Below are 26,523 nucleotides of genomic sequence, written 5' to 3'. Positions count from 1 at the left end.
GCGTCAGTTGCGCTAGCGTGGTAGGTGGAGGGCGCGGACTGACGCCGAAAAATATGAAGCGGTAATATTGAAGTCAGTACTGACGCGACAGTGCTGTACTGACTTGAAATCAATTTACACGATGGCAGTGCCAGGTCAGCACTGACTCAGCAATGCACTGACGTTAGTTACTGACTCAATGTAAATCTGCCTTTATGCTTTTGGCTAGGTAATAGATAAGATAAATTGTAATAATTATTAGGACTGGAAGAAATACTTCCTTGAAATACTGTGCCAATTTGTTAGTAGGTACATGTGTTTTCTGTACTTTACTTATTCCTTACCAATAAATGCACTACATTTCCAAAGCCAAAATACAGGCAAGTCACCAAAGCTGTAGAACAAACACAAAGCAGTAAATTCCTGTCTATTGAGCACTTTAAAAACAGAAAGTGATTTTATAGCAGGTAAAACATGTTCTATACTTAAATAATATTTTTATAAAAAGAGTGAAAATCAATAAACTTTGTCTATTTAAATTTGAATATTGTTCGACTAAGCGGAGCTTTTAAAGACTGAATGAATCTGACTGAATTCGGAGCATTTAAAGACTGTTGCGCAAACTTTTCTATATTAGGAATATTCATCGACCACAACAACGCTGGTTTTACAGACTCGCCGGCAGGTACATCTCTATTTTCCCACATAAATGAAATAAAATTCAAAGAAAATAAATAAATATAATAAAATAAAAGTCAATGGGATAATTAAAGCATATCGTTATATTTTCACGATTATCTTGAGCAAATAAACTTTTGTAATTTTCTACATATTTAATTAACTAAGTATAAATATGGAATAACATGATATAAAATCTATAATGGAAATGTAAAACGCTCTGGTATCGGAACTCGATACCTACAAAACGTTAGAAAAAGTCGATACGAGTGGCGATAGCTCATGTATTCTTTTTTGTGATTGGTGAGGGGGGTGGTGGGTTGCTGAACTCTTTGAAGAGGTTGTCGCTGGTGAGATCCGCTATATTCCTGTGCCGCAGTTCCGCCTCTGGCAGCTCTTCCAGCAGACCTGCCTGAACATTCTTGTCAAGAGTGACCAGTCGCTGCCGGGAACTCTTGTACTCTTCGATCAGACTCAGATTCCGTTTGATGCCGTCCACGAGCCTAACGACGGAGTACTCGCCCATCGCGGCGCCCTCCTGAAGCTTACTCCCGGCTATTTTGGCCATCGAAGACGTTTTCACGTCGGTAACGAGCTGTATAAACCATTGTTTCAAATTGAAGAGAATCTGCATCGGTCCCTCGTATTCGTTTGGAACGATGCCATCGACCTCCGATTCGAAGAATGATAACAGAGGAAACCAAATTCTTGTTCTGAAAAATAAAAAATGTAATGGTTGCTATTAATCATTAAAAACAATTATGATAAAAAGGTCGATCCGGCTATTGCTGTCTCTGTAATGCCTATAGACAACTGCAATAGTAATCGCTTAACATCAGTTGAGCCGTACGCTTGTTTGCCGACCTAGTTGTATATAAAAAATCTCAAAGATAACAGATCTGTGAGATCTTGATAAATTAAACACGAAGTGCAAAAACGAGTAACTAATAGAAGACAATTTCGAGAAATCATACCATTTAAATTTCGAAATATTAATTTATTAGAAATATTACATATGGTAACGTTTTCTTAATAATTGCTAATATCTGTAGGTATGCTCTTCGATCGAAAATTATTTAAGTATATATTTCATTTATAACAATTTTCTGTTTCGTTGAAGCTACTTTCAAACAATTATAAAATATATTTTCTTTTTACATGCACTTTAATGTAAAAACAAACTGTTACTAACTTATCTTGTTAAGATTTAAAAATATCACTTCTTTATTTTGTGAAGAACAGTTTCGTTTTTTTTTTTTTTTTTTAAATCGTATTCTTGTTTTTTATTAGCAAAACTACGCAGATTATGTTTCGTTACATGTTAAGAGCCATTTCACAATTTTACGCTCTGCAAGTTTAGGTAAATTTGGTCGCATCGCGCGAGTCGTACGAGCCGCGCGATCTTTGTGCTAGTAAGAATAGTGTGACAACCAAAAGACCATCTTGATCATTTTCTGATGTATAATAAAAATTATATCTATGGTATAAAATGTTTTTTACATAATTAATTTTTTAAAAATTTCAAGTATGTTATATAACAACAGTCAATAAATTTTAAAATAAAAATAAAAAATCAATTTTATGAAACAATTTTTTTTAAATTGATTTAGTTTTTTCAGTTTACGAATGAATCTAATATTTACGAGATGAATAAAATAGCATTTTATGACATCGACACCGACAAACATAGTAATTAACAAATAACAAGACAAACAGATTGAAATGCCTATTTGTATTGATAGTGTGAGAAAAGAAAATTAAATTATACATTTGTTTACAGAAATTATCATTATATTAATTTACAGTCATTTTCGTAATATGTTTATTTTATTATGAAAGTATCAAATGCGTTTTATCCGCTATAACAACAGGCGCTTGGCGCGTGTAAGCGAAAGAGACGGCTGCGCAGAATTTGGCGTGGACCTTACCTCTAAGAGCGCTAGCGCTCGACTGATTTACCGGGCTTGATGCGTGGTAATATATACTATCTTTTTATTATTTAATATAAAATGTATTAAAAATAATTACATCTTTTAATTATTTTTTTTGTATTCCTTAATGATGTAAGTTTACTTTGATGAAGATAGTTCGTTAAAATTTCTTAGCTTTCTAAGAGAAATATCGCTTTTAAAATTGTACTTATTTGGAAAATATTCGTAACTTTAAATTTTTTTTATCGTTTAATAGAGATTCAAATGGAATAAAAATCTATGATAGTGAGCAACAAAATTATATTCCACATATTATGATATTTTTTTAAAATGGTTTCAACGTAGAGGTTATTGAAAAGTAGGACTTCAAAGTATACATTGCGACCGTATACCTAGGGAGGAGGCTGATGAAAAGGTTAATAATTTTATACACATAATATAAATCAAAATTCTGATCCGACTATGGACTAAAACAAAGGTTGCTTTATTATATTTCAAGAATATAAATTACATTATTGCATCCAACACTGAGATTAACGACGTCTTAATATTACAATTTCGCGGATTGTTACCGATTTTTGTGAAATGGCTCTTAAGCATTTTATTATTTCCATTGATAGCTAATTCTGATAATCGCACTCTCACCAACCTACTTAGTTATCTACACTTAACTGCTACTTATTACTTATCTTTGAACTATTGTTGTGTCTGGAACAAAAACAGTTAAAACGCGCCCCAATAATGATTGGACTTGTTACTTTTAGTTTGCCAAACTTTATAAAACATTCGCCTTCATTTATTTTTAAAAACGACAACAACAAATTACATTCATAGAACAAATCACACAAATTATCCACGTAGTTACAATTATTCCTTATTTCCTTTTAATAAAACACAATGTACTATGCATCTTAATTATAAATTACGCGTCACGTTGTTTGTCCGCAATAGACTTCTAAACTACTTAACCGATTTTAATGAAATTTTGCACAGATATGTAACTTTGTCAAACTTAAAATATAGGCTATATTTTATTTCGATATATTATATAATTATTACATTTCAGAAAAACAAGGCGGTACGGAGTTCGCCAGCTCGGCTGGTGTAATTATAAAAGTAAACGTATTATTGTAAGTGTTTGATAAACCAACTATACCCATCAAACATGACCTCATATCACCAATTAATATAATATGAACTTTATTATTTAATAATAATAATAGTATGATAAATTATTTCGATATCTATAACAGTAAATCTAAGTTAATAGAATTAATTACAAAACGTATGTGTTTACAAACATAATATTTTGACATAAGCAAGAGATAACGCAATCGACTTGAGACTAGGAAGTGAAGTGAACGCTTGAAAACATAATTGACGCAAAACAAATAAAAATAATACGTAGTTAATAAAATATACCGTTATTCTACGCAAAACAAATAAAACATTTTTTACAATCATATCAAAGCTATATTTTGGAAATGTTAAAAAAATAACAAAGCTGAGAAACGCTTAAACAAAAATGAAAAATGTGTCGATGTATAAACTTAGAAATAAAATATGTTCATTAATAAAATAATTTGTATGGTATACGGGTATGCGACCCCGGCTTCCCTAGCTATTACTGCCCTATCCCTTGCACTCCTGGGTGGTAATATCCTACATTTCCTATTTTCCCACTCTAACTTACCAATCTTCCTTTTTCACACCACCTATCCTTTCCCTTTCCCTATTCCTACCCTCCCCGCCAATCCAACGTCTGCCGCGCGGATGGATGCATGGCTAGGGGCAAGCCTAGTCGTAAGCGTGCCATATTGCCCTGGGACCGGGCGACCCAGAATAAGGCCAGCCTTACCCTGGCATGCGGGGCTCTGCCAGGGTGGACAAACTTTTCCCTAGCTACTCGTGGGAACGCAATGGATAACCGAAAAAATGTTATTCACAAAAATGGCGGCGGTGTGGTTCGCCACCCATCACGTCTCGTTTCTCGCGGGGGCGAAAAGCGGCCCATGGAGAGCCGCTTCGCTACGTTGAATGTAAGAGGAGGAATGGATGGTAAGGTAGATGAAGTATGTCAGATGATGGATGAAAGATTCATAGATATTTTGTGCGTGAATGAAACCAAGAGGAAAGGGTGTGACACCACGGTACATGGACCCTACACGGCATACTGGTCGGGAGTCCCCCAAACCAGCCGAGCCTGTCAGGGAGTTGGTGTGATCCTTTCCTCTCGAATGGTTGAATGTGTGATGGAGCATGAATGTGTAAGCCCAAGACTCCTCTGGATTAGGTTGAAAGTCGGACTCACTCGCTTGTTTATCCTTGGGGTCTATGCACCGACGGATCTGCGCGGAGGTGGGTCATTAAAAGACCAACAAGAGAGAGAGGAATTTTGGGATAGCATGAGAGAGGTCTTGAATAAATGCGGAGAAAATGAACGGATCGTAATGTTAGGGGACTTTAATGGGTGGGTTGGAGTAAAGCGTGATGGGTATGAAAGAGTTCTGGGTACGTTTGGGGACGAAAGAGTGAATGACAATGGGAGAAGTCTGCTTGAAGTATGCTTGGAATGGAATCTTTGCGTGGTCAACACAATGTTTGAACACAAAAAGATCCATTTGTATACAAGAGATGAGGGTGAGTCTAGAAGTATGATTGATTTTGTAATTGTGGATGAAAGACTGAGAAAGAAAGTGCTTGACACTCGGGCATACCGCGGTGTTGGTCTCGACACAGACCACTTCCTGGTCATAGCCCGAATACGTGGCCTCTTTAAACGATGGCGCCACCGAGGGGCCGAGCCTACGAGTGTTTTAGCCAGAATAAAAGTGGAAAATCTACAAGGAAAAGAAAAGAAAGATGAGTATGTAGAGAAACTGAAAGAAAGTTTTAAAGGCATAGAAGAGATAGGTGTGATTGAGAATTTGTGGGAGACTTTTAAGAAAGGGGTCGTGAATAGTGCTATTGAGGTGTGTGGGGTAGCTAAAAGAAGGAAAGGAAGAAAGAACTATAATGTGTGGATGGATAAAGATGTACAAAAGGCTGTGCAAGAAAAGAAGAAATGTTGTTGGATTGGTTAGCAACAAAAGCTAACCAAAAGGTTCAAAAGGCAACGGGTAACGAGGTAAAGGAAGCAAGAACGAAGTATAAAAGATTGAAATCAGTAGCGAAAGAAGTTGTGTCTAGAAAGAAAGAAGAACGAAAGGATGATTTTGATAGGAGGCTCACTGAAGATTTCCAGTCAAACATTAAGTTTTTCTGGAAATCCATCAAAACAGCCAGAGGAAAAATTTCTCCCTCAGAGCTGAGCACAATCAGGAGTCAAGATGGGAGCGTTATAAATGGAGAAGAATGTGTGTTAAAGAGATGGAAAGAGTATTTTGAAAGTGTGTTTGAAAGAGAGGAAGTGCAGGTACAACATCCGGCACCCTCCATTGAGAGTAGTATAAATGTCGATGAAAGTAAGATAAGCATGGATGAAATAGTGAAAGCGCTGAAAAGTATGAGATTAGGTAAGGCTGCAGGGTATGACAGGATCACCGTCGAGATGCTGAGGGCTGGACAGGGTATAGTGGCTAGCCAGCTGTACTGCCTTTTCAATTTGTGCTGGCGAAATGGGCAAGTACCGGAAGACTGGTGCAAAGCCGTAATCGTGCCGTTGTATAAGGGAAAAGGGTCACGGCAGGACTGCATAAATTACCGCGGTATAAGCCTTCTCAGCGTCGTCGGTAAATTGTATGCGAAAGTGTTGATTGAAAGGGTTGTGAATGAAACAGATGAAAAAGTATGGGATGCACAAGCGGGATTTAGAAAGGGAATGGGATGTACGGATCAGGTCTTTTCCTTGCGGTGCATAGCCGAAAAGTTTTTAGCAAAAAACAAAAAGGTCTATTGCGCGTTCGTGGATCTGGAAAAGGCCTATGATAGAGTGGTGAGGAATGAATTGTGGTCAGCATTGTCCGTGTACGGTGTGAGCGGCGCACTCATGCGAGCACTACAATCTCTTTATAGGGATTCTAGTGCTTGTGTGAGGATAAACGGGGCATACACTGAATGGTTTAATATCGAAAAAGGTGTTAGACAGGGATGTGTAGCGTCACCGTGGCTGTTTAACTTGTTCATGGACAATTGCTTGACACAGTTAAAAGAGAATGAAAGTGGGTTGAGAATGGGTGAGTTACTCGTCAAATGTCTTCTCTATGCTGATGACCAAGTATTACTTGCGTCCTCGGCCGAGGAGTTGCAGGAGATGGTAACTGCTATGAGTGGAGCTTTTGTTAGAAAGGGAATGAAGATGAATGTAAAGAAGACGAAAGTGATGGTGTTTGAAAGAGATGAGGTAGTGACAGACTGTAATATCGTGATTGGAGATGAACAAATTGAACAGGTGAATGAGTTTGTGTATCTGGGTTCGAAGTTTACAAGAGATGGAAAGTGTGAGAGTGATATTGAAAGAAGAGTGAACGCAGGAAACATGGTGAACGGAGCTTTGAACTCCTTTATGAGCAGTCGGAAGGTGTCTAAAAAGGCTCGTTTGGCTGTGCATGAGGGGGTGTTGCTTCCGACACTCATGTACGGAAGTGAAGGTTGGGTATGGCAGAAGAGACATGAAAGCAGAATAAATGCAGTTGAGATGAGAGCGTTAAGAAGTATGATAGGAGTTAAACTGAGTGACAGGATGAGAAATAGTGAGATAAAGAAACGGTGTGGTCTGAAAGAAGATGTAGTGACAAAAATTGAGAAAGGTATGCTGAGATGGTTTGGTCATGTCGAGAGAATGAATGAAGAACGACTGACGAAAAAAGTGTATAAGGCGAGTGTGAGTGGAAGTGTTGGAAGGGGTAGACCTAGGCGGACATTTCAAGACCAAATCGGGGACGTCTTGAAAAAAGGCCAGGTCAAGAGTACCCTAAACCGACGAGCATGTATGAAGGGAATAATGAAAGTGGATGAAGCGAAACAAGTATGTAAGGATCGTAGCAAGTGGAAAGAAGTGGTCTCTGCCTACCCCTACGGGAAAGAGGCGTGATTATATGTATGTAAATAATTTCTATGAAGAATTAATTTAGACGTCATTATCGTATATATAAATACAACATATTACGAAGGGGTCGTTACCTAGAAGAATCGCTCTGCATCAGAGCTTGGTTGTTAGACAGCGTGTGGTAGTAGAGGAAGAGACGCGATGTGATGTAAAAAGCGATGAACACATCAATGGAGTAGTGCTCGTGAGCAGCCAGGATGAAGAAAATTCCGAACATGTTCATGACCCACGTCAGGATGTGCAGCAGGTACAAACTGCGAGAGGTATCTGAAACAACGGTCAATTCGAAATACTTTAAAATTTTCGACTTTTTTTCTTCTTAAAACACAAATTTTAAATCTAACAGAATTACTGCCCTGTCTATAGTAAAAAAATAGTAGGTACTGTCTCTAGAACTACTATATTGATTTGAATATAACAATTTAAAATACAATTCAATTAAATACCAGCTGTTATAAGATAAAATATCTCTAGATAAGTATAAATCCTAAATAGAACTGCAGGACAGTGATGTGTCACACTACAAATAGATTTTACCTTAAAAACTATTTTATTATGTAAGTAGGTACTTCAAGTGCATATGAATTCTTTGAAGAAATAGTATCGTCATTTTAGTGACTTGTGACGTAATTGCATACAACTCACTTTAATTTTCTAACTTTCTAAGTGGTCAAAGATCTTAGAAGCAACCGAATATTAGCTGAACTGAAAACTTTAAATGTCCTGCTAAAGGATTATAACGCATTAGCTCATTGTTGGTCGACCATGCTAATCCATTGCCATTTGAGGTAATATTCTTAATTTGTACGATTGTATTTTTGTGTTACCCACACATTAGGGAATTTTAAACATTTTTTAATATCATATCAAAAATTGACCGTTCCAGCGGGGATCGAACCTGCATCTCCGAGTGACCGTGTCGGTGCTCTAGCCAATTAAGCTATGGAACGATGTACCCGTTAGATCGAAATTTTTGATATGATGATTTTATCTTACCAAGAGATCATTATGAGGTATTTATGATAACAGTGACGGAAATAGCTAATTTACGTAGTCTAAGAAGCATAATATGGAGACCCACAAGCACAAACACCCAGATGGGAAACAAATATTTACTCAAATACAAATATCCGCTACGAACGGAAATCGAATACGCGAACATTCGTCACATTGACACAAAACAAGGATTGGTCAAGGATTCTTACAACAAGTCATACAAGTAAAATATTGTATGGGAGTTCCTACACGTAATCATATTCCTACGTAAACATAATATTTTTTATTGTAGTAAAACTTCCACCCGCATGACACGGGTATGACTGTTATTAATTATGTATTACTTAGGTATGTAACGAATGTTAACAGTTTCAGTAATACACGAGTCCACAGAAGTTGAATGAACGAAAATAGTAAATAGTAATTTTAAAATACTTTGTAGTGATCTTAAGTTACTTCAGTGTCATTGAAGTTGTTAAACCACATGTGTTTCACAATTATTTATGACGCCTAAAATATTTAAAACGTTTTGATTCAGAATTATTTTACACCAGTTATTGGTTTAAAAGTTTTGTGGGCTAAGATGCCAAAGATACATGTTTATATCGTAACACACTTAGCAAGTCATAATATGTTACACGCGTCTTCTTCTTTTATATTATGAAAAAAAGTTCTCGGTTGGTTTTACTGTATTTACAAATCAAATAAAAATAACACAGAATAAACCGAAAACAGTTCTTGTAAATGAAATAAGAGAAAGTAAGTAAACATTTATTACACAAAAATATTTGTATCAGTGCAATATTATTTAAAATTGTTAAACTAGTAAATGAGAGCGTTATAATAGTCGTCTACTTTCATAGAAATATGCAATTCTTGCGTGTCTGTCTTATATATAAAATTCTCATGTCACAATGTAATAGTTAAAATACTCCTCCGAAACGGATGGACAGATTTTTATGAAATTTTGTGAGCATATCGGGTAGGTCTGAGAATCGGCCAACATCCATTTTCATACCCCGAAGTTATAGGGGGGAGGGGGTTAAGGGGGCTAATAACATATATGGCAAAACAACGTTTGCGAGGTCAGCTAATATGTATATATAATCTGATCTCGGAAACTATCGGAATCGATCGGAAATTTAGTATGCAGTGGGGGTTTCATGGGCTATAAATCGATCTAGTTGGTATTCATTCAAGAAAATATCGTTTTATCCGTGTTTTCAGGCAATGAAAAGTTGCTACAATATCATTAAAATATGAAGGAAATTTCGCCACTACCTACAAACTTATGATAGCTACTGTGGGAAGTCGGGCGGTCCCGAATCGAAAAGACCGCAGTTCGAGACCAGATATCTCCAATCCGATTTTTTTTCTTCTATTTTTTCAAGTTCCTTCTTTTGAAGCAAAAACTGTTATTGGGAGTCCTTTATCAACGTATCTTATTATATTAAAAAAAAACTTCATATAAGTATTTTATAATTGCCGATAAGATAAATATTATTCATATTTTATCAGTAGGTACGAGTATGTAATTCGTATTGGAACGAAGTTCCTTACGGCAGGCTTGACATTTGGCTGGGCAACCGAACTGAAAAAAATGTGATACTAAAACCGTAAGAAAAAATATATAACGGAAGTAACGTAATATCAGTCACACGACTGTATAATTTGACGTTTGTAAAACTAAAATATTACTAGTAAACTTTTTATTTATTTATGTAATTTTATACTGTCGACAAAAATAAATAGACATATGTTTTTTTTATTTCACTTAATAGTTTGAATAATAATAATTATTATTATTATTTTGTTTGATTTATTTTATTTTACAGTATTTGTTATTTTCTAAAATACTAAATTTCCTAAATAATTTTAAAAACCAATCAACAAAATTTACTTAATTAAAAACCAATCAACCAGATTTAAAAAAATCAAGAACTAGAAAATATATATAAAAGCTTCTATACTATCCGAATGAACTTCGTTCCTATCAGGTGTCCCATGACACCACATAATTTTATATTTAAATATGATTTTCAAAAAACACGATTTACTAAAAAGATATCGAGCTAAGCTCGGTATCTTTTTAGTAATCGTTACTAGGTATAACATTAACAAAGAAAATACCTACATACTTATTACTTTATGTTAATATAAAAGCAGGTACACTTCAATCTCTGACACTGGAAAATATTACTTATAAATATTATTAGAATGCGACATAACGTACGTACGACGTAATCTTCGTATCTTATCTTATCTTAATATATATAAATCTCGTGTCACAATGTTTGTCCTCAATGGACTCCTAAACTACTTAACCGATTTTAGTCAAATTTGCACACCGTGTGCAGTTTGATCCAACTTAAAAGATAGGCTATATTTTATTTTGATATATTATGTTATTATATTTCAGAAAAAAATAAGGTGATACGAAGTTCGCCAGGTCAGCTAGTATTTCTATATAAATTACGCGTCATGTTGTTTGTCCGCGATGGACTCCTAAACTACTAAATCGATTTTAATCAAATTTGCACACCGTGTGCAGTTTGATCCACCTTAAAAGATAGGCTATATTTTATTTTGATATATTATGTTATTATATTTCAGAAAAAAATAAGGTGATACGAAGTTCGCCAGGTCAGCTAGTATTTCTATATAAATTACGCGTCATGTTGTTTGTCCGCGATGGACTCCTAAACTACTAAATCGATTTTAATCAAATTTGCACACCGTGTGCAGTTTGATCCAACCTGAAAGATAGGCTATATTTTATTTTGATATATGTAATTATTATATTAAAGAAAAAAAAAATAAGGCAGTACGAAGTTCGCCAGGTCAATTAGTATATAACAAATTAATAGTAATATGGATGAAAGAAAAGTGTAACCCCGATAGCAATGATGCTATTAATAATGTGTTATTATTAATAAACATTGCAATAACTTGCGTAGGTTTGCTAAAGTGATAGGCCAAGAAATAAGATCGATGGCAACGTTTCAATAGATCTCGAATATTGTAAACAACAACACAATTCCTACGTAGACACGTGTGAATCTACGCAATTTTCAACATATACATAATTTGCATGCGTAAGTTCTCACAGGCAGCAAAAATATTTAGTAAGTACGTAGTTTTTACTAACGTAACAAATTGTAAAAGAAATAAATCACGCTAGTTTGTTAATTTGTATTCCTTTAGTTCCACATAACATTTTATGCTATATAATGTACAAAATGTAATCAAAAAAACCTTTGCAAATAGTCAGATTTTATAGAAAAACGTCCCTAGGTTGTATTTTAAGGCCTGTGTACAGTATGTCTGTCTCTCACGTTCGATTTAAATGGAACCTACATACCTACACGTTATACGATTGTTAGAGTCAAAAATAAATGTTTGAAACCGTCTCGTATCAAGTCAACGAATCAGCTTGTTGTAAAAATAACAATACTTAATACTTAATTTTTACTAGCTACTGAATTAAATTTTATTTAATACATAAAAGATCAGAAAATAAAACTATAACAGTAAAATGTAACAGGAAAAAAAACTGCTGTCTCACGTATAATTTTTTCTACTTCATTGTATTTTTTTTATACAGAGCACTTTTTAGAATGTTAAAAACAGATACCCAGGGCCCCCAGAGACTTCACTTATTTTCTGATGGATAATATATGTTTAATAGAGTAGTATTAGTGAGTACAGTGAATATATAACAAGCTGCTAGCTTGGGCCGACCACGACGGCCAATCATCAGGTTCCAGGTGAGGTGAGCCAGATATGCAAAAATCACTTAACTTACTTACAGTCCAAGGACTGATTTTTACGTATGCTGTCGAAATATTCTAAACAATTTGTAATTAAAATTGCCAGACACCTTTTGTCGGCAGTATTTATTGCCAGAAACTTTAAAAATTGATATCAATACCAACTAAACACATGCTTACAGTCTGAGATTTGTTTTTAATCTATGGTGTTATTTTAATGTATTTTATACGATAAAACACCCAAACACCCTTAAGCATATTTAAAGGACCGCCTACATTGAGTGACAGCGCTCTCGTAGTAGGTAATCAAGTGTTTTTTAATACATCTTCATTAAAATTATTTTGTTAATAGTCGAATGAAAGCCTTTAATGATAATTAAATCATTTCTTATCATGTAATTATCAAAATTATTGCTTAATAATGTTAAATTAACAAGACTTCTATTTTTCGGTGTCTATTGACGGACGATATCATCGTATCAAACGTGTTCACCTAGTTATTTTTAAACCCACGACAACAAATAGATACTTTAAGTTTTTAGGAATACATGTATATAAAGTTTTTCTAAAAATCCTCATTTGAAAATAATGAAAAATTTAATGACGACGTTTTAAATAATTGATAATACTTTATCAAATCTTATGATAATATTTACAGGAAAATTGCAAGTGATGGAAAAACTGTTTGCAAGCCGAGACTGATTATCTCAAGTTCATCAATTATAATTAAACATGTAGTAAACATTTTAGTAACCAAACATAATTGATAAATAAGTAATTAAAGTTTATATTTCTACCACGTAATTTATTACAAACTATTTTTAAAAATTTATTTTATACCTATTTAATTAGTTATACTTTCTATTTAATAATAGGTAAAATGGTGACATGGTTATGAAATGTACGAAAAGTTTAAATTTAACATCATTATATGTATAATTAAATAATCTAATAAATTATTTTAAAAGCGAGGCTTTGTTGTGCATATCCTTGGTCTAAGACCAAATTTTCATTTTGTTTTTGTTTTACTATTCATGTTTTAAATGATAATTGTGTGTGTTCACAAACGAAAAAAAAACCGACTTCGAAGACGAAAAAAATTAACAAACGCACTAGTCGTGATTACGATTTTCGAGGGTTTCGCTCTGGGATTCCATAATCAGATCCTGGTTTCCTTATCATGGTACCACACTTAAGATATCTTCTTTCCAACAAAAAAAGAATTATCAAATTCGACGAAATTATCCCCGAACATGCATAATATATATACATATACGGTCGAATTGAGTAACTTCCTCCTTTTTTTAAAGTCCGTTAAAAATATTACCAAATTGCCGTAATGTAATGTTTATCATGGATTGGTACAAAAAAGAATTGTTGCGTTTGAAAGTCTGATGACTGACGCCAAAGCGGTCAGCGATGATAAAATGATGCAGATTAGAAAGATCTTATACTTATACAAAATTTTCGTGCCACAATGTTAGTTACAATACTCCTCTGAAATGCCTGGACCGATTTTTATGAAATTTTGTGTGCATATCGGGTAGATCTGAGAATCGACCAACATCTATTTTTCATACCCCTAAGTTATAAAGGGGCATTAATAACATATATGGCAAAACAACGTTTGCGGGGTCAGCTAGTTTCATTATAATTTAAAACACGATCACTGAATGAAGGCATGGAATTATTTTTAAAAACATAACGCCAACGTTAATTTAAGGTATATTTCTCAAATATGCAAAAAAGGGAGTTTGTATATATGTATGCATATATATTACTTAATATGTTATTATGACAGAGGTTAGGTTTTTCGAACATTTTTTATTTGTAATAGTCAAGACGGACTCGTCTATCTATCTATAAGACAACTTTACCCAGTAGGAAATAAAGTTGGAAATGCTCTGCAAATTTAACTAATACATGTGAATTCATTAATTGGTAAAGAATGCAATCTAGGCCACCGTAAATTACAAGATCTATCACTTTCTTCCTCGTTACCGAGTTGAGTGCACTGTTCACGGCTGTGCGATTACATTGAAAAGTCGCTTTTGGACCTCTAGACGCATATATATTTTTATCATCATCTTCACTATTTGAATTCCATGAGATATGTTCTTATCCTTGGCTTGATACTATTTGTTAAAAAACACTCCAATTATATCATATCAAAGCCGCCTCAACATTATAACGATTCACAAATCTTTAACCTTTTACTATTATTTTTTCTAATAAAATCATATTATGTATTATTAGAATGAGGTAAACATGAAGTAAAATTTGTGATATCTTGGTAAAATTTGATTAACCAATAAGTACATCTAAATCGATCACCTGTAGACGACGATACATTGTTATAACAGGGTGAACTTGAGCAATTACTTGTTCTTCAAGAAATGTTAATTTTTTAAAACATCAGGATGTACAGGTGTGTATTGTCTATAGATAACAGATTCACATTATTTTTTGTGACATCTATGACAAAGACGCGTTTGGTGCAACGGTCAAGGCACTGGTTTGTTGCTGTTGCGCTGGCGGTTGCGGGTTCGATCCCCACACATCACAAACATTTGTATTGGCCATACAGATGATTGCCGTTGTCTGGGTGTTTGTGTAGTCCTTATGGGTCTCCTCACCGTGCCTCGAGAGCACGTTAAGCCGTCGGTCCCGTTCGTTATCATGTACACCTGATAGCGATGGTTATTCATAATAGGGAATATAATAAACATATCCGCCAACCCGTAGGTTGAATCGTGGTGGATTAAGCTCGACCCTTCTTCTACATGGGGAAAGAGGCCTATGCCCAGCAGTGAGATGTTACAGGCTAAAGCGTGAAGCGATGACAAAGAGAACATAGTTCATTTTCTTTAATATGTAAGTCTAAACAACGACGATGACACAAATTACAATATTTAGTTCCAAATTATTCTGTGTCGACTCAAAATTATTTTACATACTAAAAAAATTAGAAATTACAACGAAGAAGTATAACATATCGAAGAAAATAAAGGAAACGGACGATGCGACCCCGTGGTGACATACTACTGTTGCGTGTTTCAATTTCACGTGATAGCAAAAGAATAATAGAATATTTTATTTGTGTCACTACAATTAAGTTTTTGCTAACAAAGTAAACACGACAACAAATTTAATATGTGTATCATATATGTTAATCAATGATAGTCGTTCTTACAATTTCAAGTTTCAAGGCATAGTTTTCTAATGTCTTATTGTTTTTGTGTGCTTTGCCAGTGATCCATATTCGCACGTGACTGATACCTAAAGTAAAGAAGTCGTTATAGCCTATATTAGTACTTACGTACGTAGTAACTGTCTATAAATCGGTTGTAAAGTTAATGTATTGAAATCGTGTATTCCAAAATGTCAGAAACTAAGAAGAAATGTCGGCAGTACAACATTGAGTATTTGAAATATGGATATGTATTTAACTGTTGCGTGTTTCAATTTCACGTGATAGCAAAAGAATAATAGAATATTTTATTTGTGTCACTACAATTAAGTTTTTGCTAACAAAGTAAACACGACAACAAATTTAATATGTGTATCATATATGTTAATCAATGATAGTCGTTCTTACAATTTCAAGTTTCAAGGCATAGTTTTCTAATGTCTTATTGTTTTTGTGTGCTTTGCCAGTGATCCATATTCGCACGTGACTGATACCTAAAGTAAAGAAGTCGTTATAGCCTATATTAGTACTTACGTACGTAGTAACTGTCTATAAATCGGTTGTAAAGTTAATGTATTGAAATCGTGTATTCCAAAATGTCAGAAACTAAGAAGAAATGTCGGCAGTACAACATTGAGTATTTGAAATATGGATATGTATTTAATTTGCTAAAAAGTATTTTTAAATGAAGCTATGAAGCCTTCTAGTCTCCAGAAGCATTTGAATAATATATATATGTATATAATCTGAATCTCGGAAACGGCTCCAACGATTTTTATGAAATTTAATATGCAGGGGGTTTAGGCTGTAAAGCTAGACAGTCCCCTCTGGAGACGCTGGGATGGTGTAAGGGTGGCAACAACAAATACTAAAAAACAAAATAAAATAAATATTTAAGGAGGGCTCCCATACAACAAACTCGGTTTTTTTGCCTTTTCTGCTCGATATCAATAAAGCTTGAAGCACTTGAAATATTCACAAAATACTCAGTTGTATTTATACGTTAATAATAAATAATTTAATTAAAATAAAAAAAAAATATTTAGACGAAAATTTTTGTCTAAAATATTTTAGCTAGTCAATGGTATGAAACCTTTCGTGCGTGAGTCCAACTCGCACTTGGCCTGTTTTTTTAATTGCACTCCTGATTTTTTATTTATATAACCAGTTCTTTTTTTATTATTATGTCGGTAAGATCGAAAAATATTATTCATATTTCATCAGTATGTAATTCATATGTAAATAAAATTTCCAAAAACACGATTTACCATTAAAAAAAAACAAGCAAAGCTTGGTCAAACAGGTGCTATAGTTTAAATTTAGCACAAGTTTTTCGAAATATTATGACGATTAAATCATTTATGAAAAAAATTATCGTGATAAAATTAGTTTCTTATACACACATAGATCTGATAAAAAAATCGTACGTCAATACTAAATGTTATTAAATAGAAGGAAAAAAAAAACAATTAAACTTACATTCGGTGATGAAGAAGTTGAGTAGGGTCAAAGCGACGGTGTGCCCTGAGAACATATAGTCGCCGCAAGTGCGGACCCCACGCACAGACATGCCGGCTCCGCTCCATATGTCATAGGCCTGACGGAGGCGGCGACCCCAAACGGTTAAGTCGTCCGCTGGCGGGTAGAACCGCGGCTCACACTTCAAATGAGAGCCGGGCACCGACAGCGACGTGATTAACATCGTGAAACACCGCAGCAGAAACACCGTGCCAGCCAACGCAAAGAATCTCCGCAATATTATAAACCTAAATGAATTTTTAGAAGGGCTTAATTCAAGAAATAAAAACCTACGAGATATTAGTTTTATACCAAGATTTTGTTGCGTAAAAGTTGTCATCATATTCAAAATGTTACTTAGCTAAATATATTTCGTAGGTGAACGTATATCCTGTATCGTTCCAATTTTAGTATACGTATTGCTAAAGCGATTGTATATAACAACAGCTCTAGTGTGGTGTTGCGTGTGCCGTGTAGGCGCCTACATACTGGCGGTTTGCGGGTTCGATTCCCGCCCGGGATGGATATTTGCATTTACAAATATTTCTTTCCGGTTTACATCCATGTCTGTCCTTGAGGGTCGGCCCACCGTGCTTCGGAGACCACGTTAAGCTGTCGTTCCCGGTTGTTATCATAAATACCTGATAGCGATCGTCAGTGATAGTAGGAAATATATCCGCCAACCCGCAATGGAGAAGCGTGGTGGATTCAGCTCCAATCCTTCTCCTACATGGAGAAAGAGGCCTATGCTCAACAGTGGGATGATACAAGCTGAATCGTAATCGTGATACTTACATGAATTTTCTCAATGAACTTGGCTATCTAAGATAAACAGAAGTTTTAAAATAGTAGCAGTTGTTTTTAAGAAAATATTAATCAGTCATCAACCTTATAATAATACTAGCTGTGCCGGGCAGTTTTACCCGCGTTAATTTGAGAAAAAATAGCTTATAGCCTTCCTCGGTAAATGGGCTGTCAAACACAAAAATAATTGTTCAATTCGAACAGTAATTCCTGACATTAGCGCAAATTTTTTATTACTAATATTGTATTATAAAGATGCTACATCTTATTAAATCATTCTTCTCATAAGAAAAATACAAAGTAAAACAAACTTCTAATATTTATCTCTAAATAATTGACTTAAAAAAAAAGAATTTTCTCATATACAAAAGACTTTTTTTTCTCAAATGTTTGAGACTTGTTTTAGTTCAAGGCTAAATATATCAGGTAAAGCAAAAGATAAGTGCATTCTCAATAGCATTTTAAAAATTACATATGTCACATAATGTCTTTGTTGTTATCTCTACAAAATGATTCACTGATCGCTCAAAGTTCAGTTTTTGTATGTGGTGTAGGGTAACAAATGTCCTATATTTAAAACAATTAAATATCAAACACCTCAATCGTAATGATTTTGAAAGACAAAGAACACATATCAACAATACCTATAACTATTTCAATCTAGTTTGTCTTATCTAAAAATATAAATACAACAAAGTGGTCATTGAAAATGTAAATATTTGATAAAAGGCCAGCAACAAGTTATTAGGTTCATACACGTTTTAGACATAATTATCAAACAAACAATAGCACATTCATTTAGATATATAAATGAGATCCTTTGTTTTCTAAATTACCTCATACATTAATCATAAAAATTGTGAAATACTCTTATTTCCCTAACCTACTAAACCTTTGTGTTTTGTTATCATTCCTTAGGAACATTTATATGTATTCAAAATATTATTTACCTGTGTTTATGAAAGAACAGCACTATGACCCAGATAGCCATTAGTAATGACCCAGTAATCTCACACATGTCAAAAGCCCAAGGAATATGAGGAACATTATCCAAGAAGAGATCGGGTAATGGTGGATACTTCTTCATATCTGGAACCTTATCATGCACAATCACCATAACAACAGCTGTGACCCAAGTCACCAGGAATAGATAACCTGGTAAAGAATATTATGAGTTTATTATACAGATAAAAGAATTAGTAATAGGAATCTGCAACTATACTGAGAATGTTAGTGTACCCTAATGACAGATGTAATAAACTTAATAATGTCCATAGGTAGAATATGCAATTTTAATAATTTCTAGTTTTTTGTAAATTTAACAATTTTATGTTATATTTAGAGCTAGGAATTATGTAATGAATATTTATTTTATTACCAAGTGCAATAGCAGTTTTCCATATTTCAGGTTTCAATCTGGAAGCTTTTATATCTGGTGTATAATTAGACATACATTCAGTATTTCTTCCATACAATTCATTTTGTAGCTGATTATGAAGATTATAGCTTAAATGTGACAAATTAGTTCCAACGAAATTAATGTTAGTGGCAGGGTTACTTAATGTGTGATCTTCACATAAACCCAGTTCGTACATAGCATTTCGATTTTTCCTTTGCACTTTTTTCACTAATAATATGAACCTTTTCCTTTCACCCAATTTTAGTTGGTCGAAGGGATAGTCGTAGAAATCCCGATCAACGAAGGAAAGTAAACACTGTCCATCTATGTCTTGAGATTTACAGATATCTTTTATGATTTGAGATATTTTCTCTTTATGTAATAACTCTAATACTTCTTTGTTGCTCCAATTAACTATATCTACATCCATTTTCGTACTAACGTTTGCACTCACAATTTATTAAACTCTGTACATTTAAACACTGAATAATTTAGTACATTTCTTAAAAATCTACGTGACGACAGTTATGGTGTTATTAGATACATTGTTGATTACAATTCGTCTCTATTATTTTGGCCTACCAGCGAACTGCGCGAAACTCAATAAAAGTATGAAACATGCACTGTACATATAAGTGACAACTGACAACAAAATTATCAATGTTGTGATGTAAGCTGCACAAAGTTGTAACATTTTGACAATTTGAAGTAGACAGTCTGTCTACTTGACATAGCATCTCACAGAGTACAGAAAACTTACGTCTTCATGTTAGATCCTGTGGTTAGAACAGATTATCTTATATATTAATAATTTAATATGCTAAGGTTAAGATTTTGATGCCTTTTTTCGAAAAGAACTCACAATTACTCCACATAAATTAAATATCATTTTCATTAACTAAAAAAATGTATTATTGTTTTTGTACATTAATTAATTATTAAAATTATATATAAAGATATAAATTGGGACACAATACAGCAAAAGGGTAATCGGGTAACTATAGACCTATCGCTATCACCTCCATACAGTGTAAAAGTTTGGAGCGTATACTGAATGATAAGCTCCTGGCATACCTCGAATCAAATGACCTCCTGTCGGACCAGCAATACGGTTTCCGCCGTAACAGGTCCGCGGGGGATCTTTTAGTGTATGCCTCGCACATCTGGGGCGAAGCCTTGGATAAGCAAGGAGAGGCGCTAGCCGTCTCACTTGATATATCCAAGGCATTTGACCGGGTCTGGCATGAGTCTATTGAGCAAGCTTTCAGCTTATAGAATACCCTCTAGTTTGTGTGACTGTATATCAGACTTCCTGAGTGGGCGATCATTTCGGGTGGTCTTAGATGGCTCCTCGTCTGACTTGATGGCGGTTAATGCCGGTGTCCCACAGGGATCAGTTCTCTCTGCAACCCTCTTCTTGCTACACATTAATGACCTCTTCAGGCCCGGTATCTTTGGAAACGCGAATGACAGCACTGTTACGGAGAGATACATATCCGGTCCCCGAGCTAGTGAGACTGAAACTCTTGAGCATAGAGAGGCTCTGGTTAAACGCATGAATTTGGCTTTGAAAGAGGTATCCGATTGGGGTGACGCCAACCTAGTCAAATTTAATGCTTCCAAAACGCAAGCGGTTTTTTTTCACCGCTAAACGGAGTCCATTCCCATTAACTCCGACTTTCCGGGGTGTATCTGTACCGATCACCGATAGTATTGATCTTCTAGGCATAAATTTCTCGTTTAATATGAACTTCGAACGATGCATAGAATCCAAGGCAAAACCTGCTGATAAGCTGCCGATCTTAGTTAAATCTATGTTCAAAAGCCAGATATCTTGGCAAAGTATGCTCGTTTTCTGTAAGACTGTGATCCGACAGAAAGCAGAAAGACTGAAAGAGTCAGATGTCTCGGCGGCGCCTATTTACCGCAAGAGAATCGGGCTCAAACAGCGTGATAACGCCATTTCTAGCCCCCATAACGAGGACGCATATGTTCTAGTGAGAAGAGACGATGAGCCAAATTTTAGTTGGCACGTTCGTCGATATAGAGAGAGAAAACTTGGGGTGTTGAGAAGTTCAATCTTATACAATAACAGGCGGAGCTGTGGAAGATTCGACGGTACACCGTAGGGTATTAGTCATGTCGCGCGTTAAAAAAAAATATGAAATAAATATATGTAAATGTTATTAAATTAAAAGAGCATAGAATAAGAATATTAATTCTTTCTTAACGCGACGAACTAAATCACAGAGAGGTAAATATATATTTAAATAATTGTGTTTGCTCACAAACGAAAAAAAAACCGACTTCAATTACATCAAAAAGTAATACAGCGTAGATCGACGAAAAAATAGTCAAGTAACTACGCGTTATGAAAGATTACTCAAAAAGTTAAAATTTATCAAAATCGGTACACCTAGTAAAAAGTTATTGCGGATTTTCGAGAGTTTCCCTCGATTTCTCTGGGATCCTATCTTCAGATCCTGGTTTCCTTATCATGGTACCAAACTAGGGATAACTCCTTTCCATCAAAAAAAGAATTATCAAAATCGGTCCACCTGGTCAAAAGTTCTGATGTAACATACATTAAAATAAAAATAGGTAAAAAAACTTTTTAAGTTAAACGGTTTTATGTTAAACATACATCGCAATGTTTAAGATAAATGTACTAAAAACCAAAAAATAATAAAATAGATACAGTCGTGGGAATTATAAACATATGCATAGACTAGACTAAAATAAAACCGTGGGGCACGTCAATTGTCTACAATCGTTGATAAAAATGTTTGTTTTGTAATGTTACACTATAATTAGGCAGTTGTTCAACTGACAACGATGGACGTGTGATAAGTAGGGCTAGAATGTGGAAACAAGCTAGCAAGCTCGATTATAAGCGAGTTTTAGGGTTTCATAGTGGTGAGCGAGTAGTACTTTTATCATATGTTTTGTCGATTAAAGACAAACTACGAGCAGTGAAACGATTCCTCGCCAGCCAGCAGTGTGAATGTCCAACGATAAACTAGTTGAAACATCTCTTTTATTTACATGGAGTGTATAACTATTGGAATTTCCATGAGCAAGAAAATAGTAAGTAATTTCCTCACCGTCTGCGGGCCAACTGCCTATTTTAACGACGAATTAAACGATTCTTCTATCGCACATTAAGTCGATAATTTGTAGACAATTGACGTGCCCCACGGTTTTATTTTAGTCTAGTCTATGCATATGTTTATAATTCCCACGACTGTATCTATTTTATTATTTTTTGGTTTTTAGTACATTTATCTTAAACATTGCAATGTATGTTTAACATAAAACCGTTTAACTTAAAAAGTTTTTTTACCTATTTTTATTTTCTAGTTTTTAGTTTTTATTTCGCATTCTGTTTAATTCATTTAGTGCTTCATTATTGCAAGGCCCATCTTAAATATTAAGGTTGTATAGTGCACTGTATTCTTCTTGTCAAGCCCTTTTATTTGATACCCATATTGGTGGGATTGATAAAAAATTGTTATCAGACATTTGGTAGCGGCGGCCAGCTTAGATTTCAATTTTGCATAGTAAATTGTATTCTACTTGTTGAGCACTTTCATTTGATACCCATATTGATGGGATCGATAAAACCTACGCTATCCGCCACTTTGTAGCGGCCGCCATCTTTTATTTCAATTTTGTATCGTATATTGTATTCTGCTTGTTGAGCCCTTTCATTTGATACCCATATTGATGGGATTGATAAAACCTACGTTATCCGCCATTTTGTAGCGGCCGCCATCTTGGATTTCAATTTTTTATAGTATATTGTATTCTGCTTGTTGAGCCCTTTCATTTGATACCCATATTGATGAGATTAATAAAACATAAATTATCCGCCATTTTGTAGCGGCGGCCATCTTGAATTTATAATGATAATGAATAAACATAATTGTATTGTCACCAAAATCCAAAGTGTGTACAAAATTTCAGATTAATCGGTTGACAGGAAGAGGGTGAAATTTGAATTACTAAATTTGACCCAAGAATAAAAAATAAAACAAACGGGGTGAGCTAAATAAAACCGTTTAAAAAATACAGTCGAATTGAGAACCTCCTCCTTTTTTGGAAGTCGGTTAAAAAAAAGGTTAGCTATCAGATTGGATGGGAGAACAAAATTAAATTAGATTAATATAGAAAGTAATTTAATACAAGGAAACACAATTTTAAGCTGAATACAAATTTGAACGAACATCTTCCTTTTATGGATTATACGAACGAGTTTAACACAACCCGAAATTATTTTAAATCTACACTATGGACCGAAATACATTTTTGATTAACCTGATATTAATTTAAACTACATTGCGGGTTCGAATTATTTCTGACACGTGGGTGGAGGTTAACTGTGGTCACTTATCATAGTGAGTCTCCGTGACATGTGGCTCCGCAGAAACTCCCTGGATGATCGCCAGGCTCTCGAGTTCAATTGTCCAAACTCCACGGCACCATCTCCATCACGATGTCCGCCAGGGTTAAAAAATTTTTGCTCGGCCAGAGGGTAGAATCCCGATTCTGATCTATGCTTCAGCACAGCACGAGCCACAAGAAGGATCGAAAAGTCTGAGCAGTGCTTTATCGTAGATGTTGGGGTCCTAGCAGCCAACCCACAAAATCCTGCCACGTGGTATCACCGGCAACAACGGCTCCGCACGTGTCCGCCACGCCAAGGACCCTGGACTAGGTCACACCAGAAAGTGATCCTTTCCGTATTCAACCCCCAACACCTCTGGGTTGATACGGAAATGGCCCACAAAGACAATCACATCATTAACATTTTACAATAATTTAATTTAATAAAACAATAAACTTTAGAGCAAATAAAATTAATCTAACACACGCAATCTACACACATATTCGCAATTAAAACAAAAGTAAGTTAGTAATTAAAATTAAATAAAAGTGTTTAATATTACAACAACTCGCCCAACAAAATCGCACCCTGAACCTGACCGAGGCTGAAGACAAAGGAAAAGAAAGGAACCGCACAGTACCAGCGCTTATATAGTGCAAAGCCTAATCTACACCGCGAACTCCACCAGTGGTCGCTTACGAAGCCCTACGTCACACGAAATACGCTAATAGCGAAACGCGTAGCAATGAAGAATAGCAATTCGACGAAACGAAAATTGTTAAGAGAATGAACGAAGAATAAAAATATACGTTACAGTCAGTAAGTATAATATCTCATATCTCATCTCATATCATTATCTCATATCTCTCCCTCTACCCCGGGCGGAAACTAACCATTAGAATTTCTCCTCAATAACAAAAGGAGAAAATCCTATTGGGATACTACTATTAAATTTTTCGCTGGAACCATAATGGTAAGCTATTTCACATGACGCATGTGACCACTATTTTCATGTGAAATAGCTTAAAATAAGCTTAAAATATATTTTGACCGATGATCAGAATCGTAATTACATAACAAAAAAGAATCCTGCCCAAAATCAGAGCAGTCCAACTGGGCCTAAACTTCAATCTAATAGAAGATCACAGCTAAAAATTTATTGATCGAAGTAGTATTGTATTTCTGTAGCAGCCAGAGATCTTGGTGACGTTTGGCAAAGCGTTTGCGATATTTCTGGAGGCGGCCCAGCATCGCCGACTCTCGGGGAAACCGCACCGAGCGACTCGAAGCGCCTACAACTAAATGTCGAGGCCCAAAATGTAGAATAACGTAGGGCAATGGCCGCACCCTAATCTAAGCCGAGCTCGATGTCATTGGCGACATTTATTCAGGCAACCATCTTCCCGAAGCAAGGTAAGCTCCCCCATCACCCCTCTTCCAAAAAGGCTGGACAGGGAGAGCGACAATCAGAGGCGCTGAGCAGGTTCACCAAAGACGATAGTCTGAGGCGCCCAGAGGCGTCACCGCCCCTCGAACTAGGGTCGACATTGGACAAGTAGCACCACCGAGACTTCGACCAGCGTCCACACCGCTTCAACATGCGAAAAACGCCCTAATCGAGTTCCTGTCCATAATAAAGGCAAACCGCGAGGTGAGCCTGGCCACCTGCAAAAAGATCATGTACGCCTGTACGCCCATCAGTACGATCACCAAAGATTACTGGAGGTGGAACTCGAAGAAGCCGAAGTAGCCATATGCGACAGTGATACCCGACAAATATTCAGGGGCAAGATGTCGGTTAGGTATATGGCCGCATATAATATCACAGCAGGCTTCGTGAGCGCGTCGAGTCTGAGGGGAATGACGAGGAGTCACAACCTTTGAAACTCCCGAAGGGAATCTCCAGAAGATGCACGAAAGTAGTGCTAAGGGACCGGATGCTACGGATAGCAAAAATCATCACGGACGACCGGGCCGAAGCCGGCTTACCGGAGTACCAGGATGCGGCAAGACAACCCGCATAGTCAGGGACTTCGATGGGGACACGGAGGTCGTGATTACGACCACAGTCGAGGCGGCTAAAGACCTAAAAGAAAATCTGGTACACCGCTATGGCAACAAAGCCAAGCAAAAGGTGCGTACTATGGCCTCCGTTATTGTAAATGGCTTCCATGAGCAATATTATGTAAAATAAACAATAAACAATAAATGTAATAGTATAGGTATATGATAATGTAATTATAATAATAAGGCTTTATATATGTACTTAATAAGATAGGATTAGTTATACATTAATAAAAAAAAAAACAGAAAAATGGATAAAGTTTTTTTAAGTACACATAAAAAGTGCCTACTAACAATAAGATAGGGTAAGTAACAAGTAAGTGCACTTATATTGTAGCTAGAAAATAATTGTACATATATTGTGGCTAGAAAATAATTGTACATATATTGTAGTTAGCGAATAAGTGTAGTAAATAAATTAAAAATAATAACTATAAAAAATAAAACAATATGTAGAATAGTCTTTGTCAGTGGACTCGCGTCGATTTTTAGTGATTCTAAGGCTAGTTCTTAAGTTTTCTAAAGTTGCAGTGAAGTACCGATACATATTTAAAAAAATTTTTATATATATAGAATAACAAAAGCACGGGCATTATAAGCCTGTGGATATATCAGTTACATTAAAAAAAACCAAAATGATAGAAATTGTCTAATAGTGTATCGCTACTGAAATTTTTGATATACCTAATTAAAACTTCCATACAAAGTTCTTTTCGTTTTCGCTTTTATTTAACGCTGTTATGTTAAAGATAGCTCAAAT

The 26,523-nt window shown here is 35.2% G+C and overlaps 1 protein-coding gene across 1 annotated transcript; it reads right to left on the bottom strand.

The window, feature by feature from the left end:
• Positions 1-743: 743 nt before the first annotated feature.
• LOC123654387 (ceramide phosphoethanolamine synthase) lies at positions 744-19,983 on the bottom strand. The gene is made up of 5 exons (XM_045590298.1): positions 19,292-19,983; positions 18,864-19,068; positions 17,071-17,357; positions 7,710-7,902; positions 744-1,370 (listed from the first exon to the last, which is right to left on the bottom strand). The coding sequence occupies exons 1-5, from the start codon at positions 19,740-19,742 to the stop codon at positions 938-940; spliced, it is 1,569 nt and encodes a 522-aa protein (XP_045446254.1). The 5' UTR covers positions 19,743-19,983; the 3' UTR covers positions 744-937.
• Between the last annotated feature and the right edge of the window lie 6,540 nt (positions 19,984-26,523).

Source organism: Melitaea cinxia, chromosome 6 (genome assembly GCF_905220565.1).
Source record: "Melitaea cinxia chromosome 6, ilMelCinx1.1, whole genome shotgun sequence".
Lineage (NCBI taxonomy): Eukaryota > Metazoa > Arthropoda > Insecta > Lepidoptera > Nymphalidae > Melitaea > Melitaea cinxia.
This window is presented reverse-complemented; position numbering and strand designations above follow the sequence as displayed.

What these genes read in the sequence shown, in the direction of transcription:
- LOC123654387 (XM_045590298.1), bottom strand. Translation starts at nt 19,742, where the DNA reads ATGGATGTAGATATAGTTAATTGGAGCAACAAAGAAGTATTAGAGTTA. An exon ending in GAAAACTGCTATTGCACTTG is followed by an intron (nt 19,069 to 19,291) that starts GTAATAAAATAA and finishes ATTCTTTACCAG; the next exon opens with GTTATCTATTCCTGGTGACT. An exon ending in CAACTTCTTCATCACCGAAT is followed by an intron (nt 7,903 to 17,070) that starts GTAAGTTTAATT and finishes CCGTTGTTTCAG; the next exon opens with ATACCTCTCGCAGTTTGTAC.